At 38.9% G+C, this 22,000-nt stretch overlaps 1 protein-coding gene across 6 annotated transcripts in view; it reads left to right on the plus strand.

Annotated features, from left to right (window-relative positions):
- The window catches only part of LOC102983336 (uncharacterized), a 189,178-nt gene that overhangs the window by 91,703 nt on the left and 75,475 nt on the right, over positions 1-22,000 (plus strand). For 2 of the 6 annotated variants that reach the window (XR_003683638.2, XM_028501255.2), the window contains exon 3: positions 12,814-12,952. The exons of 2 other annotated variants lie outside the window; for them this stretch is intronic. Coding sequence is in view for 1 of the 4 variants with exons in the window: in XM_028501255.2 (XP_028357056.1) it covers positions 12,814-12,952 (139 nt within the window). In the remaining 3 variants the exon portion in view is untranslated. Of the gene's footprint in view, positions 1-7,455; positions 7,532-8,112; positions 8,408-12,813; positions 12,953-22,000 lie in introns of those variants that run through there. 2 more of the 6 variants (XR_003683643.2, XR_003683641.2) reach the window with 2 other exon arrangements.

Consider the following 22,000-nt stretch of genomic DNA (forward strand, 5'->3'; position numbering starts at 1 on the left):
GAGATCCTTGCTGGGTAGAGTAATCTTGGTTGTAGGTTTTTCCCCTTCATCACTTTAAATATGTCCTGCCACTTCCTTCTGGCTTGCAGAGTTTCTGCTGAAAGATCAGCTGTTAACCTTATTGGGATTCCCTTGTATGTTATTTGTTGTTTTTCCCTTGCTGCTTTTAATATTTTTTCTTTGTGTTTAATTTTTGAAAGTTTAATATGTGTCTTGGTGTGTTTCTCCTTGGATTTATGCTGTATGGGACTCTCTGTGCTTCCTGGACTTGATTAACTATTTCCTTACCCATTTTAGGGAAGTTTTCAACTATAATCTCTTCAAATAATTTCTCAGTCCCTTTCTTTTTCTCTTCTTCTGGGACCCCAGAAGAAGAAATAATTCGAATGTTGGTGCATTTAGTGTTGTCCCAGAGGTCTCTGAGACTGTCCTCAATTCTTTTCATTCTTTTGTCTTTATTCTGCTCTACAGTAGTTATTTCCACTGTTTTATCTTCCAGGTCACTTATCCATTCTTCTGCCTCAGTTTTTCTGCAATTAATCCCTTCTAGAGAATTTTTAATTTAATTTATTGTGTTGTTCATCACTGTTTGTTTGTTCTTTAGTTCTTCTAGGTCCTTGTTAAACGTTTCTTGTGTTTTCTACATTTTATTTCCAAGATTTTGGGTCATCTTTACTATCATTATTCTGAATTCTTTTTCAGGTAGACTGCCTATTTCCTCTTCATTTGTTAGGTCTGGTGGGTTTTTACCTTGCTCCTTCATCTGCTGTGTGTTTCTCTGTCTTCTCATTTTGCTTAACTTACTGTATTTGGGGTCTCCTTTTTTCAGGCTGCAGGTTCATAGTTCCCATTGTTTTTAGTGTCTGCCCCCAGTGGCTAAGGTTGGTTCAGTGGATTGTGTAGGCTTCCTGATGGAGGGGACTAGTACCTGTGTTCTGGTGGATGAGGCTGGATCTTGTCCTTCTGGTGGGCAGGTCCACATCTGGTGGTGTGTTTTGGGGTGTCTGTGGCCTCTCTATGATTTTAGGCAGTGTCTCTGCTAATGGGCGGGGTTGTGTTCCTGTCTTGCCTAGTTGTTTGGCATAGGGTATCCAGTCCTGTAGCTTGCTGGTCGTTGAGTGGAGCTGGGTCTTGGCGTTGAGATGGACATCTCTGGGAGATTTTCACCATTTGATATTATGTGGAGCTGGGAGGACTCTTGTGGACCAATGTCCTGAACTTGGCTCTCCCACCTCAGAGGCACAGCCCTGACGCCTGGGTGGAGCACCAAGAGCCTGTCATCCAGATGGCTCAGGCTAAAAGGGAGAAAAGAAAGAAAGAAAGAAGATAAAATAAAATAAAGTTATTAAAATAAAAAGTAAAAAATAATTATTAAAAAAATTTTTAAGTAATTAAAAAAAGAAAAAGAAAGAAGAGAGCAACCAAACCAAAAATCAAATCCACCAATGATAACAAGCACTAAAAAGTATACAGAAAAAGAAAAAAAAAAAGGCCAGACAGAACCCTAGGACAAATGGTAAAAGCAAAGCTATACAGACAAAATCACACACAGAAGCATACACATACACACTCACAAAAAGAGAAAAGGGGAAAAATATATATATATCGTTGCTCCCAAAGTCCACCTCTTCAATTTGCGATGATTTGTTGTCTATTCAGGTATTCCACAGATGCAGGGTATGTCAAGTTGATTGTGGAGATTTAATCCGCTGCTCCTGAGGCTGCTGGGAGAGATTTCCCTTTCTCTTCTTTGTTCAAACAGCTCCTGGGGTTCAGCTTTGGATTTGGCCCCGCCTGTGCCTGTAGGTCACCTGAGGGCATCTGTTCTTTGCTCAGACAAGATGGGGTTAAAGGAGCAGCTGCTTCGGGGGCTCTGGCTTACTCAGGCTGGGGGGAGGGAGGGGTACGGAGCTCGGGGCGAGCTTGCAGCGGCAGAGCCCAGCATGACATTGCAATAGCCTGAGGTACGCTGTGTGTTCTCCCGGGGATGTTGTCCCTGGATCACGGGACCCTGGCAGTGGCGGGCTGCGCAGGTTCCCAGGAGGGGAGGTGTGGATAGTGACCTGTGCTTGCACACAGGCTGCTTGGTGGCTGCAGCAGCAGCCTTAGTGTCTCATGCCCGTCTCTGGGGTCCGTGCTGATAGCCGTGGCTTACGCCCGTCTCTGGAACTCCTTTAAGCGGCTCTCTTAATCCCCTCTCCTCGCGCACCAGGAAACAAAGAGGCAAGAAAATGTCTCTTGCCTCTTCGGCAGCTCCAGACTTTTTCCCGGACTTCCTCCCGGCTAGCTGTGGCGCACTAGCCCCCTTCAGGCTGTGTTCACGCAGCCAACCCCAGTCCTCTCCCTGGGATCCGACCGAAGCCTGAACCTCAGCTCCCAGCCCCTGCCCGTCCCCGCGGGTGAGCAGACAGGCCTCTCGGGCTGGTGAATGCTGGTCAGCAACGATCCTCTGTGCGGGAATCTCTCCGCTTTGCTCTCTGCACCCCTGTTGCTGCACTCTCCTCCGTGGCTCCGAAGCATCCCCCCTCTGCCACCCGCAGTCTCCGCTGAGAAGGGCCTTTCTAGTGTGTGGAAACCTTTCCTCCTTCACAGCTCCCTCCCACTGATGCAGGTCCCGTCCCTATTCTTTTGTCTTTGTTTTTTCTTTTGCCCTACCCAGGTACATGGGGAGTTTCTTGCCTTTTGGGAGGTGTGAGGTCTTCTGCCAGTGTTCAGTAGGTGTTCTGTAGGAGTTGTTCCACATGTAGATGTATTTCTGATGTATTAGTGGGGAGGAAGGTGATCTCCACGTCTTACTCTTCCACCATCTTGAAGCTCCCTCTCTGCTAGGTTCTTTGTCTCTTATCAATTTTGCAGGGTGGGGGTGCTCTTTGTATATTAAGGGTATTCACCTTTTGATATATATGTTGTAAATATTTTTGATGTTTTATTTATGAAACTTGGTGCTTCCCTAGAGCACCCAAAGAGAAAAATCCTTTATATTGGAATAGCTAAAAAAAAATAGCATACCAAAATAAAAACAAATAAAAAAAGATACAAAAAGAAAATAATAGAATACTATTGCTACCACTAACACTATTACTGAACTTTTACTTTATAAGTTTCCCAAAAACTTTCATATTCTGTATTTTGTCCTTTCAGTAACTTCATGAGGGGGCTTATGATTAAAATAAATTGGATTGAACATGTACATCTTACCTTATGTCCTTTTAAAAACTCCATTGAAATGGCATAAAACTAGTATTAACTCACAAAGACTAAGAGAATAGACAAGATGGGAAAGAGGCACAGATGATGAATGATTTAGTGGATCAGGGAAAGCAGAAAGCTAAAGCTACAGAGGGGATGTGAATCTGTGTAAAGGCATTTTGTCATACAGAACTCTAGAAAGCCCTAGGTATTGGAGGTTCTTGGCATCTTGAATATTAGGATGAGAGGTGGAGCTAAAAACAGGAGTTCAGAGGTATATAGGGAATAACTAAACCATCACATCTTTTCTCTATTTCAGCAGAACGTTGGAGGTTTATCCTCTAGAGAAATAAAATCAGAGAGGCCCTGGCTTTGGGAATATCAAATTTAGCTGAGAGTAAAAGAGAGGTGCCATTCTTAAAACAGGGATTAAGTGAAGGGCTCCATCTAGTTCTTATCTCCCAGAAATAGGTAGTCAGGTTTATTTTCCTCAGGTGGGAGATTAGAGGATTCCTTGCTGAGAAACTGACTCACAGACATCTGGGGACCTCCCCAGTAAAAAACTGGCTTGACATTTTCTCTTGTTACATTGAAGCCTAGAAGTTAACATGCCCTGCTGCTCATACAATGTTTCTCTGGTTGCCTTACTCTTAAATATGAAAGAAAAGGCAAAGGTCACCTGATGTTTGAGAAAAACCTCTAACATGAATAACAAATGAAAACAGACAGATATAAGGACCCCCATCCCCCCAAAAGAGAGCAGGGGGTAGAGACAGAGCACAAGAGACAATGTAGGGAGCAAAAGAAAATTTGAAGAAAACTCAGATCAGAGAAGATACTGCCTCAGTGAAACAAGAATAGGGTTCTGTTATAAAAAAGGAATAGAGAACAAGAAAGAAGTTTTGGACACTTAAAAAATATATCAGAGTAAAGAATTTAAAACAAAGAAGTAGAAAATAAATAAGAGGATCAGTTTTAAGATATATTTAAATATAAAAGTTATTTAAATTTAAGAGAATTGATATAATTATTTTTGATGATTTTATTCTCTCCAATTCCTGTAGGTTTTCTCCTTTAGATCTCTGGATCTCCTAATAGTCAGATGTGGGGTCATAGAGTGAAAGAAATCATCAAAGAAATAATATAGCAATTTCCCAGAACTTAAGTACACATATGTTTATATTGAAAAAACCCCATCAAGCACTCAGTACAATGAATTTTAAAAAAGAAACACATCATCATGAAATTTCAGAACACTGAGTAGAGTGAGAATATCATAAAAGCTGCCAGAGAGAATTAACAAGTCGCATACAAAGGCATTGGACTTCTCAAAAGCAGTACTGGAAGCTAGAAGAAAGTGGAGGAATTGCCTTACATTCTGAGAAGAAATCATTTACAACCTAGCATTCTATACCCAGTCAAAACTAACAATCAAATATGAAAGTAGGGGGAAAAAAGACATTTTCAGACATCTCAAAAAGATTTATTTCCCATGTATGCTATCTCAGGCAGCTTGGTAGTTTGATATACCATAATGAGATAGGAAAGAAATAGGAAGGCATGGACCCAGGAATCAAGGGAATCTAATATAGAAGAGAAAAGTGAGTATAAGTCCCAGAATGATGATTAAGGGGTATTCCAGGACCACAGCTATGCAGGAGACCTACAGACTAGAGAGAGTTACCAGATTTGAACGAGAGGTTGGAGATTCCAAGAGAGATGCTTTAAAGCAGCGGTCCCCAACCTTTTTGGCACCAGGGACTGGTTTCCTGGAAGACAGTTTTTCCACACATGGGGTGGGGGGAGAGGATGGTTCAGGCGGTAATGCAAGCGATGGGGAGTGGCAGATGAAGCTTCCCTCGCTCGCCGCTTACCTCCTGCTGTGCGGTCCAGGGCCTAGGGATTGAGGACCCCACTTTAAAGAAAATACAAAACGACATCAGTAAATTATCTGACATTAAAACCAAGCAAATTAAAAATGAGACAACTATTAATTCTAGGAAAAAACAGAATTCTAGTTATCCAAGAAAGGCAGTGTAGTCATAATACATTATGTGGTTTAGCTGTGAAAATCATTGTATAGACCCTGAGTATTCTTGAAAAAACAAGAAAGTGTTGGAATACTGTTCCTCCAGATAACAAAACATTAAAAAGCTTTGGTAATCATGCCTTGGTGTATTCCCAAGAGAAATGAAAGCAGATAGCCACATAAAGGCTTTTGTGTAAATTTTCATAAAAACAATATTTATAATAGCTAAAATTTGAAATCAACCTGTTGTAGGTTGAATTGTATTCCCTCTAAATAAATATGTTGTGATTCCCCCTGAAAATAATATAGACCTTGATATTAATGTTTTATTTAGTTTTTATTGGGGTATAGTTGATTTATGAATATTAATTTTGAAAACATTTTATTTTGAAATAATTATAGATTGACAGGAAGTTGCAAAGATAAACAGAGAGGCCCTATATATTTTTTACCCAGTTTCCTCCAATGGTTAGATCTTGTGTAACTGTAGTACAGTATCAAAACCATGAAAATGTCATTGGTGCAATGTGTATATATGGTTCTGTGCCATTTAATCACATGTGTAGATTTGTGTAACCACCACTACAATCATGATACAGAATATTCCATTACTATAAAGATTTTCCTCACTCTACCCCTTTATATTCACAGCACAACACCCCCTACCCCCATCCCTAATTCCTGGAAACCACTAGTTTATTTAACATTTGTATAATTTTGTTATTTCAAGATAAATATATAAATGGAATCATACAGTATGTGACCTTTTTGTGTGTGTGTGACCTTTTTTTCACTCAGCATAATGCACTTGAGACCCATACAAGTAGTTGTATATCAATAGTTCATTCTTTTTGATTGCTGAGTAGTATTCCATGGAATGGGCATATCCTAAATATTAATTTAACTAAAAATTGTGATGTGACTATGTTGGTGGAAGGGGAAGTGTGTGTACATGTGTATGTATGGGTGGTCTTGGGGGTGATGATCATGATATGAAAGAGCAGATCTTCAAAACAGAAAGATGATAAATAGTGACTAAAATTGACCCCAAAAGTGCCAATATAAGCATGTTTTTTGGAAATAAAAAGATAAATACTAAGAGAAAGAGCTAAAAGTTGAAAGTGATTGCTTTTGAGAAGCAGAAATTCAGAGTGAGGTAGGGGACTGCTGCTTTTTGTTATACATCTGAAGTCAACTGTTACCATACTTAAAAATAAGGCCCAGAGACTTAGGGGCCCAAAGTTTTAGAATGAATAACTAGAGAAGCAGAGCCTACAGCTCAGGCTCTCTGACTCTCACCAGTGCCCTTTCTGCCTCTCCCTTCCTTGGAATGTTTGCTGATGTTTATATGAGTGAAAGCTTGTGCTCCCAACAGAGCTCTCTCAATATTTTTTATATTGGTTGTTACAGCCTCTGCATTTGGGACACTGCAAAGTACCTGACATAGCAAACAAGAGTCCTAATGACTCAGTTCCTAAGTAGCTGATGCTGGGGTAATAAATTACCATAAAAGTGCTTTTTGAAGTGCCAACTTGACAGCCATGTCCATTTTCATTTCTTTTGATGAACTAGGGATGGCTCTTTTATAGGAATTGTGTGGACCCATTTTTTTGGTTTTGTTTTGTTTTTTGTTTGAAAATCGGTTGCTGGCCCCTGACAAAATATCCCTGTCATGAGAGAGGGAAGTCACAGCCTAGGCTTAGGAGTCAGAGAACTTGAATGCAATCTACTGCTCCACTACTCTCTTTGCTTTTTTTGGTGGGGTGTGTGTGTGTGTGTGTGTGTGTGTGGTGGTGGGGGGTGTTTGTTTCTCCTTTAGCAAGGTTGGATTCCTTCCTTTCTAAGCTACAATTTCAGCTTCCTTGAGAATTCCCTCCTTGACATCTTTGTTTAACTCTAGTGTTCCCAGATTTCCTGTGCCCCTGATAGTTCTTTGGGTCACTTCTGCAAATGATTTATTGCTCATCCATCATGCACGAGAATTTTATTTTCAGTGAGGAACCCCATTGTCTAGTGCTGGAGAATCATTCTTCGCTCGCATGTGCCAACTATAAGATTCAAGTCCAGAGAGAAGGCTTCAGAATGAGCTAGCGCCCTAGTGGTTTACTTCAAATATTAGGTTATCCCCTTCCCAACTGTTGTTACCATTATAGCGTTCTTGTCCACAGGCATTAGCCGCAAGCTCCCTTGGTTTTCTTTGCTTACTGATGAGGCTGCTCTGTGGTTGTTTTATCCAGCTGAAGACTAATTTCCTAATTGTGAAGATGAAAATAAGAGCTGTTATTCACCACCAGAGCAAAATGTCATGACCAGGTATGAGCACAACCAGGAACAGAGCTTCATTTTTATCACCTGCTACCCCTGGGCTCAGTGGAGAGGAAGAGGGCGGCCCTTAGCCTGGTCAAGTGCTCTTGACTAGAAGGTGGGTAGGGGTAGGTGTGTCTCAGCTCTCTTATGCCAAAGAGCAATCCCTTTGGAGGGTTCCACAGGTGTTGCAGTAACAGTACAGACAAGAGTATAGAGTGCTGTTATTCAGACTGCCCTGGAGAGTGGTCCAAAGGGCTCCTTTTATGGCTCTTACTTGAGAGCCACAATAAACATTCATAGGCTAGGTTGCACATGCAGAAAAAAGCCATCAGTCCTTTCAAATTATAACTCTAAAATCAATCTCATTATTAAAATAATAGCACATATATTTCCTGAAACTACTATTCTGTAATAAAATTTTATCATCTCATTTACAACTTGGTACTTGCTGGTTTTAACTAATGTTAGAGATAGGCTTCTAGACCAAAGGACCTTGCTATAAAGTAGCGTTTGCTGGGAGGTCCCAGGCCCGTGAATTGGTTTTCTGGGAACAATGGCCAGTAATATTTTTTCAGCTGATGATTTCAGTTGTCTTTGGGTGCAGGGATAGATGTTTGACAGTAGTGTGAAATAATGTGTAAACCTATCTTTTGTTTTCTCCCGTGGGCTTGACATGTGATAAGAGGACAAAGGCTTTGGGCGGAGTAAGCCTTTGGGCTGGTTATTAGGGAGCTGCTTTGATGTTCTGAATTCTATAAAGGAGCTGTTTCTTTTTAGACAGGGCATCCTTTGGTGACAGGTTTGATCATCCTCCCCATTAGAGGACTGTGGTTTCAGTGAAACATTTTGAGATGACTGCTGAAGAAAACTAGGTCAAATCAGGTATGATTTATGAGTTGTACCATTAACGAGGCAATGAGAAAGTCAATTTTGTCTTTCTGTGCCCTGAAATTCTAAAGAGGTTAATTACAGGAAGTCCTTCAAACCATATGGTCCTTTGTCTTGGAAACATTCCCATTTTTGAATAATGTGCTTGTTATGTGACTACAGCTAGTCATACAGCATCAGTATCAGCACTTACTACTTGAGTTCTTTTGTTTTATATCTGAACTTATATAAACCTGACTTTAAAATAATATTTAAATTAGAATTTTGAGAGGTGAATCTACTGATATGCTACACTCACTGATCTATGATTAACCCAACAGTGTTGCTTCAAAAATTTCTTCTCTGGTCCTTTTGCTACTCTCCACCTTGTTCACTCTGTTCTGCCCATATTCATTGTCTCTTAGTTCCTCCGAAAGCATGTCGATTTCTTTTCTGCTTCAGTGCCTTTGCCCATGCTATTCCTTTCCCTGAAATGTTTCCCTGCTCCTCCCTCCAACATGACTAACTACTCATCTGTTATGGCTTATTTAAATGTCACCACCTTGGAGTGTTCTTTCTTGACTTGTCATTCTTGAGAAAATCTCTATGTTTGCTTCTTTATGAGCATCTCTTATATGTTATAATTATAGGATATATTAGTTTTTCCCACTTGCTCTTCATCTTTTTCCTCCTCTAGAGTATAAACTCTGTGAGGACAGGGTCAGTGGCCGAGTGGAGTGGTTCACTATTGCATTCTCAGTGCCTAAGACAATGTCTAGGGCCTGACACATAGTAGGAATTTGTAACAAATATTTGTTGAAAGCTTGAATGAACGAAGGAGCCCTTTGTTTTGGGGGAGCATCCAAAAGAACCAGGCAAAAACTGAATGGCCTATAGTTGACTATATTTATGGCTCATTTTTGACTTAGCTTTGGAAGTCACACCGCATTACTTCCTCTGCATCCTATTGATCGGGCTAGTCCAGCTCAGATTCACTGGGAGGAGAGTTAGGCTCCACCTCTTCATGGGATTGGGGCAATCTTTGGAAAATACAGTCTGTCACAAGAGATTATTCCAAGCTGGGTACTGGATATCACCTCTAAGAAATGGATGTAGCTCTGTTATAGGCATTTATACTACTCTGATATCCCTAGATAGACACCCCTGGAGTATAGAGAGGCAGAGGTTCAGATCATGATTCTGTCACTTACTAGTGATAGAGAAAGAAAAACCTATCAAAAAATGTAAGTGGTTCCTTCATTCATTCAGGCTTTCCATAAATGTATTTTGAGTACTGTGTGCCAAGACTCGGACATTGTGTTAGACGCTGAGAATGCAGTAGTGAGCCAGACAGCCTTTACTACTATCCTCAAAGCACACAGTCAATAAATGGAATCACTGGGACTCCCCACTCTTTCCCCTAAACTCCACTGCCTCTTTTTTAAAAAAGACTCTATTTAAATAAATAAATAAATAAATAAATAATAAAAAGATCCATTTTCTTAGAGCAGTTTTAGGTTTAAAACAAAATTGAGAGAGAGGTACAGAGATTTCCCATATACCTCTCCCCCCCACATGTGCATAGTCTCCCCCATTATCAATATCACTCATCAGAATGATATATTTTTTACCAAGGATTAGCTTACATTGACACATCAAGATTACCTAGAGTCCGTAGTTTACCTCAGGGTTCACTCCTGGTGTTATACATCCTATGGGTTTGGACAAATATTTAATGACATATATACATCATTATAATATCATACAGAATATTTCACTGCCCTGAAAATCTTCTGTCTATTCATCCTACTCTCCCCTCCCCACCCCCACCAACCACTGATCTTTTTATTGTCTCCATAGTTTTTTTAAAACTTTTTAAATTGAAGTATAGTTAATTTACAACGTTGTGTTAGTTTCAAGTGTACAGCAAAGTGATTCAGTTTTATATATATATATTTTTTTCAGATTCTTTTCCATTTAGGTTATTATAAGATATTGAGTATAGTTCCCTGTGCTATACAGTAGGTCCTTGTTTTTTACCTGTTTTATATATAGCAGTGTGTATATGTTAATCCTAATGTCCTAATTTATCTTCCTTCCTGCCCGCCCCCACTATCCCCTTTGGTAACCATAAATTTGTTTTCTATGTCTGTGAGTCTATTTCTGTTTTGTAAATAAGTTAATTTATATCATTTTTAAAGATTCCATCTCCATAGTTTTTGCCTTTTCCAGAGTGTCGTATAGTTGGAATCATACAGTATGTAGCCTTTTAAGATTATATATTTAGTAATATACATTTAAGTTTTCTCCATGTATTTTCATGGCTTGATAGCTTATTTCTTTTTAGAACTGAATAATATTCCATTGGGTGTACTACAGTTTATTTATCATTTCACCTGCTGAAGGACATCTTGGTTGCTTCAAAGTTTTCACAATTATGAATAAAGCTATTATAAATATCTTTGTGCTGGTTTTTGTGTGGACATGAATAACAAGGAGTGTGATTGCTGGTTCATGTGGTAAGAATATGTTTAGTTTTGTAAGAAACCGACAGACTGTCTTCCAGAGTGACTGTACCATTTTGCATTCCCACCAGCAATGTACAAGTGTTCCTGTTGCTCCACATCCTCACCAGCATTTGGTGTTGTCAGTATTCCAGATTTTGGTGATTCTAATAGATGTGTAGTGGCATCTTCTGTTGTTTTAATTTGCATCTCCCTGATGACATTTGATATGGAGCATCTTTTTATATGCTGTTTTCCATCTGTATATCTTCTTTGGTCAGATGTCTGTTAAGGTCTTTGGTCTTGATTGATGTAAGTCTTGAAGTTGGTAGCATCAGTCCTCCAACTTTGTTCTTTTCCTTCAATACTGTGTTGGCTATTCTGGGTCTTTTTCCTCTCCATATAAGCTTTAGAATCAGCTTGTCAATATCCATAAAATAATTTGTTGGGATTTTTATTGGGATTGCATTGAATCCATAGATCAAGTTGGGAACAACTGCCATCTTAACAATATTGAGCCTTTCTATCCCTAAACATGGAATATCTTTCCATTTTATTTAGTTCTTCTTTTATTTCATTCATCAGAGTTTTATACTTTTCCTTATATAGATCTTATAATATTTCATTAGATTTATACCTAAGTATTTAATTTTCTTTGATGCTGTTGTAAATGGTATTGTGTTTTTAATTTCACATTAACCTGTTCATTGTTAGTATATAGAAAAGCAGTTGAGTTTTGTAATTAACCTTTTAGCCTGAAACCTTGCTATAATCGCTTATTAATTCTAGGAGTTTTTTGTCAATTCTTTTGAATTTTCTATGTAGACAATTATTTCATTTGTGAACAAATACAGTTTTACGTCTTCCTTCCCAACCTGTGTACCTTTTATTTCCTTTTCTTGCCTTACTGCATTAGCAAGGACTTCCAGTATGGTGTTGAAAGGAGTGGTAAGAGGGTACCTCCTTGCTTTGTATGGGATCTTAGTGGGAAAAGTTTGAGTTTCTCACCATTAAATGTGATGCTAGCTCTAGGTTTCTTGTCATTATCAAGTTAAGAAAGTTCTCCTCTCTTTCTAATGTACTGAGAATTTTTATCATGAGTGCATGTTAGATTTTGTCAAATGCTTTTTCCTGCATGTATTAATATGATTATGTGATTTTTCTTTTTTTTTTAGTCTATTAATGTGATGGATTACATTAATTGATTTTAAATGTTGAACCAGCCTTGCATAGCTGGGATAAATCCTGCTTGGTCATGGTATATAATTCTTTATATAATTTTTTTAGATTCAATGTGCTAATATTTTGTTGAGGATTTTTGCATCTATGCTCATGAGAGATATTGGCCAATAGTTTTCTTTTCTCGTAATGTCTTTGTCTGGTTTTGATATTAGGGTAATGCTGGACTCAGAATGAGTTAGGAAATACTCCCTCTGCTTCTGTACTCTGAAAGAAATTGTAGAGAATTGGTATAATTTCTTCCTTAAATATTTGGTAGAATTTACCAGTGAACCCACCTGGGCCTGGTGCTTTCTCTTTTAGAAGATTATTAATTATTGATTCAATTTCTTTAATAGATATTGGTCTATTCAGATTGTTTCTTTTTGTGTGTTTTGGCAGATAGTCTTTCAATGAATTGGTCTATATCATGTAGAGTTGTTCATAATATTCCTTCATTATCCTTTTAATTTTCAAGGGGTCTGTAGTGATGTCCCTTTTTCATTTCTGGTATTAGTTATTTGTGTCTTCTCTCTTTTTTTCTTAGCCTAGTTAGAGGCTTACTGATTTTATTGATCTTTTGGTTTTGTTGGTTTTTCTCTATTGATTTTCTGTTTTCAGTTTTAGTGATTTCTACTCTGATTCTTATTGTTTTTTTCTTCTGCTTATTTTGGATTTAATTTGCTCTTCTTTTTCTAGTTTCCTAAGGCACACTGCCTTTTTCATTGGCATATACTATCAAGTTGTGACCCATGCTGAAAGGAACGGTTCCAAATCTTCTGCTTGTGTAATTGACCCCAACTTGAATGGCTTATGCTTCCCATCTTATGTTGAAAAGGTACAGTGTCTGCCTTCATGTTAAAAAAACACCCAGGGTCATATCAGGTATTTCAAAAAGTGATTGGTATCCCTGAGTCAAACCAAGGTTTGCAGTATAAAAGACACTTAATGAGATGTTTTCCCCTGATCTCCTTGAGGGACAGAAATATTTATTTTTGCATTTAGGAGTGTACTTTCAGAGAACTAATGGCAACAAGTTCAGAGCTCTTGTTATTATAGGCTCATTTTTTAGAGTTCTGTAATGTTCCCTCAAAGGGCCAGAGTTCCTAGTGCTTTTGAGGAGTTTTCTAAGATTCTGATTCTTAGAACTCAGACAAAATGCCATCTTTCATGATGCCTTTTCTGTGAGAAGTGATTTCTTCAGCCTCATTTCTCATTTATTAATATTCTGTGGCATTTTTACTTTTTAACTTTAGCTATGTGTGCCCAGTTTTTATCATTTCTCCTACTTATAGTCCTCTTGAGGGCAAGACAGTTTTTCTGGATATTTTTGTATTAATCAGACATGTTCATTGAGCCCCTGTATTAGTTCATGGGCTTTTATAATTTGTATATCATGAATGGTTATAGTTTTTCATACCTTCACTAGAATTCTTTTGTTATTTAAATAGATTGAGAGTGGCACTTTTCCTTCTTTTATTTATTAGATAGTTGTTTTCTTTGGTTTATAAGAAGTAACATAACTGTTGAAGTGTTACCCCTTCCTGGAATAAATGTCTTATAGAAGACACTATAATTGGCCAGAGGAAGCTTTTTTGAGGCAGAGTGAATTACAGTACCTTTCCTTCACACCTGGAGGTAGTGATGAGGAAGCTGCTGACAGGGAAGTACTTTTTCATTCTGTTACTTTAAAAGGACACTTGTCTTTTCCTACTGATCCTTAGATAGGTGTAGATTAAGCTCTGGGGGCTTGTATTAATCTTTCTTTAATAAGAATCTTTACCGGATTCTTGTGAAGATCAAATGTAGCAGTGTATAGGAGGTCATTTGGACATATAAAGTACCATACAGACAGGAGTATGGTTTTTTACCCCCCCTCGAAAATTAATAACTGCTCTTTCTGAACTAGTTAAAGCACAGTTCTTCTCCCAAACAGTATGTTTTTTCTTGCTTTTGACAGCGTAGACTCCTATTAGAATTTCTTAGCCGTCAGGTTCAGTGTCACATTTTTGATTGTTGCAATGTCGCATTTTTTCCCCCAAAGGCAATTGCATTATGCCAGCTGTTTTTGTATATTTCACTTATCATAACAACTCTGAGAGGATGGTGTTAACTATCTCCATTTAAAGTTGAGTAAATCAAGGACCAGTGAGTTCAAATAACTTAGCCAAAATAGTAAGAGGTAGAGTATAGATCTGAATTTATATATTCTGGGTTTGTTTCTTGTTAACATTTATATTAGTCAGGACATGCAGAATTATGCTGTGGTATCAAATTGGCCACAAGATTTCAGTGGCTTAACATGACAAAGATTTGTTGAATTCTTGCTCATATGAATTCCACTGCAGGCCAGGTGACTCTGGAGGGCAGTTGTCCTCCAGGAAGTGATGCCTAGCGCATTTATGCTGCTTTTGTCTTATGATGTCACCATCTCAACATAAGACTTCCAAGATGTCTTTGCAGAATAGAGAGAAAGGGAGGCAGGGAGGGAGGGAGGAAGTGCATGTCAGAGCTGTAGGGTCATATACCAGATTTTGAATACTTCTTCCTGAAAGTGAGACATGTCACCTTCGTTCACAGATCATTAGCGCTAACTAACTGCAAGAGGTCTGGGAACTGTGGGGGCTGGCCAGACCACTTCACCCAGATGTTTCCCAAGGGAAATTATTTTTACATAGAACATGTTTCCTTCTAGCTTGCAAGTTAGGGATAGTTTAACATGTCTGAGCCTCATTTTATACTGTGAATGCCTCAAGGTCAGGAATTAAATTAATAAATTTGATAATTTTTAAGTTCAATTCAATTAAACATTATTGAACACCTGCAGTTTCAGGCCTTGTTTTCTTTCTAAAATCTATAGCCTATATCTATCTGTCTATCTATATTATAGGTAAGTAATAGTAACTAGATAGTTCTAGATTTTAAGCCTTGAGGACACTATAGAATAATGGTTAAAAGCACTGATTTTGAGAATTAGAATTCTGGGTCTGTCGCTTCCTAACTCTCTGATCCTCGGCAAGTTGTTTGTTTTGGCCACATCGCGTGGCTTGTGGGATTTTAGTTCGTTGACCAGGGATTGAACCCGGGCCCTTGGCAGTGAAAGCGTGGAGCCCTAACCACCAGACCGCCAGGGAATTCCCAAGTGTTTTTTGTTGTTGTTGTTGTTGTTTAAACAGCTTTATTAATATATAATATACCATAAAATCCACTCTTTTTTTAAAAAATAAGTTTATTTTATAAATTTATTTATTTATTTATTTTTGGCTGCATTGTGTCTCTGTTACTGCGCGCGGGCTTTCTCTAGTTGCGGCGAGCGGGGGCTACGCTTCGTTGCAGTGCACGGCCTTCTCGTTGCGGTGGCTTCTCGTTGCAGAGCACGGGCTTTAGGCGTGCAGGCTTTAGTAGTTGTGGTGTGCAGGCTCTAGAGCACAGGCTCAGTATCGTGGTGCACGGGCTTAGTTGCTCCACGGCATGTGAGATCTTCCTGGACCAGGGCTCGAACCTGTGTCCCCTGAATTGGCAGGCGGATTCTTAACCAGCGTGCCACCAGGGAAGTCCCAAATCCACTCTTAAAGTATACTATTTGTAGTTTTTAGTATATGCACAGACTTGTGCAACCACACCTCTAATTTAAAACATTTTATCATATGGAAAGAAACCTTGTACCTATTAGCAGTCACTTCTCATTCTCCCCTTCCCTCAGCCTCCCCACCCCAACTCCCCCCAGAACACCAAACTACGTTCTTTCTCTGTGGATTTGCCTGTTCTGGATTTGGGCAAGTTATTTAACCTTTCTGTGTCTCAGTTTTCTCATTAACAAGGTCTGGACAATAATACTTAACCTCATCAGCTTGTTAAAAGTGTCATATGGGAGCAGGAAGATTTAAAGGACTTAGAATTGTGTCTGACACATAGTAAATGCTATGTATTTGTTGTTGTTGGGTTGTATTATTATGTTCAACATTATCGTGATCATTATTTTGTTCCCCTTATACCACGTAGCATAGGACTGGACACATGGTAGGCACATTCATCTAATTTCCTAAGGCCCCTGCTTTGTGCCAGGCACTGTTTTAGGGGATCTCAAATATAGATTAAAATCCCTGCTCTCAGGTTGTTGACAATCTCATGGCAGAGACAGATACAGAAAGAGTATATACATATACTCTAACACAGGCTTGACCCTGTGAGGTGGGGATTCTTAGTCACATTATTATAGATGAGGAGTCTAAGGCTCAGCAATGTTAAATAACTTACCCGGGGTCATGTAAGTAATAAGTAGTTGAGCTGGGATTTGAACCTGAATCTGACTGATTGTAAAACCTGTTTTTACTATTTCTGATGCTTACAAAAAAAATTGCTGCTACTTCTCTGAAATTTTAAGCTCTACAAAGCAAAAACTATGTTTTTGGCTAAAAGAACTTGAGATTCAGCACGTTTTTTTGGTATATAATTTTACAAAAAAAATTGCTGCTACTTCTCTGAAATTTTAAGCTCTACAAAGCAAAAACTATGTTTTTGGCTAAAAGAACTTGAGATTCAGCACGTTTTTTTTGGTATATAATTTTTTTAAAAGATTGATTGATTGATTGATTGATTGATGGCTGTGTTGGGTCTTTGTTGCTGCATGCGGGCTTTCTCTAGTTGCGGTGAGCGGGGGCTATTCTTCGTTGCAGTGCATGGGCTTCTCATTGTGGTGGCTTCTCTCGTTGCGGAGCACGGGCTCTAGGCGTGCAGGCTTCGGTAGGTGTGGCACGCAGGCTCAGTAGTTGTGGCACATGGGCCCAGCTGCTCCATGGCATGTGGGATCTTCCTGGACCAGGGCTCGAACCCGTGTCCCCTGCATTGGCAGGTGGATTCTTAACCACTGCACCACCAGGAAAGTCCCATCAGCACATGTTTTTAAAAATTCAACCAGTGGAGCCCTGCTTTTCTATTCCTCCCTTTACCTGCTCTGACAAGAAAAAAAACAAAAACAAAACACACAAAAAATCTGAGGACCGAGAAGGCCCAAGATGTGGCCTCAGCTCCGGGCAGGATGGGCTATGTTTCATTTGGCTTTGTCCTTTGTCTCTCCTGCCAGGCTCCTGACTGGTCCCTCTCCTTGTCTGGTCAATGAGGCTCCTTTGTATGGGCAGGGACTTTGGGACCTCAGTGGAGTGTTTGTGCAGAGCTTCCTGTGAGAAGTGTTCCTGTGATTAGCCCTGACCTCCTAGCAGCAGATGCATTCATCATTTGGCTTCAACTTTCCCATCCCCCATTTGAAGTTCCATTGGATCTGCCCGTCACAGAGCAGCTTCCATTGAATTCAGCAGCCTGTTTCTGGTTACATTAGGCATTATCTGTATTGCGCTTTTGGCTCACCTCATGAATGGTCTAGTACTATGGTTATTTTCCACAGAATATCAAAGTTGGCAGGGCCTTTAAAAATCCCTGACCTAGGGAATTCCCTGGTGGTCCAGCGGCTAGGACTCAGTGCATTCAATGCCAGGGGCCCAAGTTATTCCCTGGTCGGGGAACTAAGATCCTGCAAACTGCATGGTGTGCCCCGCCCCCACCAAAAAAATCCCTGACCTAACCCCTGCTCATTTCACAGAGGAAGAAAACTGAGACCTAATAAAGAGAAGGTATTTATCCAATCCCACAGGTTCTGTGATAGACGTAAGACCAGAACCGTGATGCCTTGACTCTAGCCAATTTTCCCCTTACCAGGCTCTGCTACCTCCTTCTCCCCAACTTACATAACATCATAAGCTCTTAGAGGGCAGAGATCATTCCTTATGTACCTTTATATCCCTCAGAGAACCTAAGTTATTGGGTATGCCTAATAACCTCTGAGATTTGTTATTATCTAATTTTACATATGGTGAATATGTTGCCTAGTCGAAGGAGCTAGGTAGTTGTGGGTGGGGATCTTGGCTAGGAATTAATGGAGCTGGGGTTCCAACTCACATATTCCAAGTCCAGGTTGTCCGGTTTTCTTTCTAGTAAATTATAACTGGATTGGTGTGATTTTGACAGTGGAAGAACAGTCCAGACAGAGCCAAGCTCCAGAGACAGTAAGTGTTCGTTGCATTTGGAGAGAAGCATTTAAACTGATGTGGCCAGGGCACAGGTTGAATTAAGTGGAGGGAGATGGGGGGAAGGCAATGAGAAATGAGGTGGAAAAGATTCAGAGCCAAAGAGGACAGATCCCTTTAATGTGGGCTTTTCAGAGGAAGCCTCCTGGGGTTGGGAGCCTTGAGCTGGGCCTGAAGGATGGTTAGGATTTGAATTTACAGGGATGGTGCAAGGTTTGAGAGCATACATTTCTATTCCTCTGTAAAAAAAAGTTAAAAAGCCAAGCACTGGTCTAAGTTGCCTAGAGCATTGTTGACAAGTGAAGGATGCTGGAGAGTAGAGATTGGGGCTAGGTTTTTGAAAGCCTAGAATTTTAGGTGTGAGGCTTTTACTTTTATTTCCATTAATATCACTGTATGTGCTTACTCGTTCTTCAAAGATGAGTTGTGGGAACACTGGATGGAAGCTGAGTAATGCACTCTCTGCCTTTTTACTCTGTACAGATCAGGACTTTGTTTTAGACATTTCACTTTGATGAACTTACCATATGTAGCTCTGGCTATTCTTGAGCAGCCTCAGGGGTCCATGACATGTCATAATTTCCCACTTTCCTGAGGTGAGCATTTGAAAAGTATTTGATGAGGCAGTGGTGGATGAGAGTGATTTACTTAGCTAAGGAATGGCTCCCACTTACAGTTAATGGCATTTCTAAATTCGTGAATTCTTAAGCCATCTCTGGGGATTTGTTCACAAATGATAAGGTTTTTAATATATTCCCTTCCTACATACTTTATACTCAAGTCCACAATTGGCCTAGTCCTGGGTTCTGATCTCAGCTCTACTCCTTGTCTGTGTGACCACTGATAAGCCTCTTTCCCTTAGTTCTTATATCCATAATAACAATGATGCTGTGCTGGATAATCTCTAAAGGCTCTTCTGGTTCTGATATTTTAGGACTCTGTATATGGGATGCAGATCAGCCTTTTCTTTGACATTCTTCATGTACACAGATCATAATGCATTAAAACGTATTTGTATCACAGTGACTATACACATATTGGCTTATTCAACACATGCTTATGAAACAGTTCCCATTGGTGATCATGCTACACTGACTTTTTGAGTATTTTTATTGTGTCCTCTCCATTTTATGTCCTCTGCTGCCTTCATGTTCTGGCTGTACCTTCTGTCATCCCGCAGAGCAGGCCAGACCCAGACACCACTGTGTTCTAATAGTATCAGAAAAGCAAACAACAGAGAAACACAACCTGCTTCAATTTAAACTGGCCTTCCTGGCAGCTACAGATTATCAATTCCTGCACAAGCAGCCTGCAGGGCTAGAAGGAGATGACAGTTTTGTCCCAATTTGGTGGTAAAACCCCAAGCCTCACCTTTCCTGTCAGTTGCAAGTACATTTGCAATTTACATAGCTTGCATTTCCACTCCTGGTTTACTGCAGTATTAAAGATGTTTGGAAGGAGGCCAGAAATGCAAAAGAGGGAGCTAGCTATAAGGAACTATATTTAGAAAAATGTTGTTTAAGACAACTATCTTTGGACATGTTTTTCCCTCATTTTTATTAATTTCCTGCATAGTTTTGAATACGAGTAATAGTAATAAGTATTCCAAACATTTCATGGCACTTTAAACTTCAGAAACTTTTTTCTCCTTATCTAACACATTTTTATAAACAACCGGGAGATGATGCATACATACTATAGTAACTATAGTATAAGTAACTATAGTTACTTTTTATTGAGTGCTTACTATGTGTCTGACACTGTGCTGAGTGCTTAACATGTATTATTTAATTTAACTTTTATATCAGCTGTAAAAGTGGTATTATCACCATTGAAACAGATGAAGACACTAGGAACCAAAGGGGTTAAGTAAGGTGCCCAAATTCACACAGTTAATATGTGAGGAGTTGTGATCTGAATCCAGCCAACAGTGCCTGGCTTCACAGCTGCTGGTTCTGTTAACTTCTGAGTTTTACAGGTTCTCTGTGAAGTGTGCCGTTGTATCTTGCTCACTAGAGAGGTTATAACTTGCTAATAATCATGTGGCATGTATATGGTAGATATAGGACCTGAATTTTGATCATTTGATTTAAATCTATGCCCCTGGTTTTTATTTGTTTTCATTTTTAACTGTCTTATTTTTATATATTAATGAGATGAACTACTTAACATCCTTTTGGATTAGTCTTGGTATGGATTATAAATTATAAAAAGGTCTTACTTGGGATGCAAAGAAAAATCAGATGTTTTCAAGGAACTAATGGTTGTAAGAAAAAGAAATGCACAAACATAAATAAGTAAATATTTCTAAAATATATATGTATACATACACACACACAATGGAATATTACTCAGCCATTAAGAATTAAATAATGCCATTTGCAGCAACAAGGATGGACCTAGAGATTGTCATACTAAGTGAAGTAAGTCAGACAGAGAAAGAGAAATATAAATGATACAAATGAACCTATTTACAAAACAGACTCACAGACTTAGAGAAAGAACTTATGGTTACAGGGTTGCGGGGGAAGGATGGGGGGAAGGGATAGTCAGGGAGTTTGGGATTGATATGTACACACTGCTGTATTTAAAATGGATAACCAACAAGGACCTACTATATAGCACAGGGAACTGCTCAATGTTAAGTGGCAGCCTGGATGGGAGGGGCATTTGGGGGAGAAGGGATACATGCATATGTATGGCTGAGTCCCTTTGCTGTGCACCTGAAACTATCACAGTTGTTAATCAGCTATACTCTAAAATAAAAAAATTTTAAAAATGAAGTTATAGGAGTAGAGGATGTAGCAGGGAGCTTGGCATATAGTAATAATAATAACTAATTAAAGTGATTTTTTAGTTCTAGCTATATGGATTGTTGTATTTAGTACTCAAGGAATCCTGTTAGGTAGGTACTGTTTTTGTACCCATTGTATGTATGAGGAAATTAAATTATGTATAAGGAAATTAAATTATGTATGAGGAAATTAAATCTCAGAAATGAACTCTGCCAGGCTCATTAAAAAAATATTTAAAAAGAAAAAAAGTAAAAAATTAAGAAAAATTAAAAGAGAAAAAGAAACAAAAAAAAACATTAAAAAAGAAAGAAAAAGACAGGTACAGAATTAGAGGTGCTCGCACTATATATTAAGTGGGGAAAAAACCCTAACTGAGTAGTTTGGACTATGAGTGATTTAAAGAAAGGAAATACAAGTGTGAGCTGTGATTTAATAGGGAGAAGGTTTTTTTTTTGAGGGGGGGTTAAGTATAGTATATAATAATAAAAGACCCAAAACTCTCTTAAGTGTGATTAGGAAAAAAAAAAAATTGGAGCCACATTTTGTTTTTAGTAGGAACATAGCTCTGAAATGTTTCTGTGAATAGGAAAGGCAATATATGTGAAACTTTCATGAATTTATCATTTAGTATATTTGTGTTTTCAGTGCCTAGCTTACGCAAATGTTTATTGAATGAATGAATTTTGGGTCTGACTCTGAAGGTGTGGGGGTGCTGTGCCATTATTATAATACAATGTGCTATAAAGGGTTGAAGATGGAAACTTTAAAGAATACCTAGTCTAGCTTCTACTTCTAACTGATGAGAGAAGTGGGACCCAGGGAGTGGAAGTGACTTTTCTAATAAGTTGTAAAGGAGGACTAGAATCCACTGCTCCTGGCAGCACTAATGGTTTTCTGGAATAGATTGCCAGTATTTTCACAGAGTTTTCACACAGTATTTTCACAGTTTACATGAACACAGGTAAAATGTATAGAGTAAATATTGTTGAAAGTATTTTTGATTCACTGACT

The sequence above is a fragment of the Physeter macrocephalus genome, chromosome 16 (genome assembly GCF_002837175.3).
Source record: "Physeter macrocephalus isolate SW-GA chromosome 16, ASM283717v5, whole genome shotgun sequence".
NCBI lineage: Eukaryota > Metazoa > Chordata > Mammalia > Artiodactyla > Physeteridae > Physeter > Physeter macrocephalus.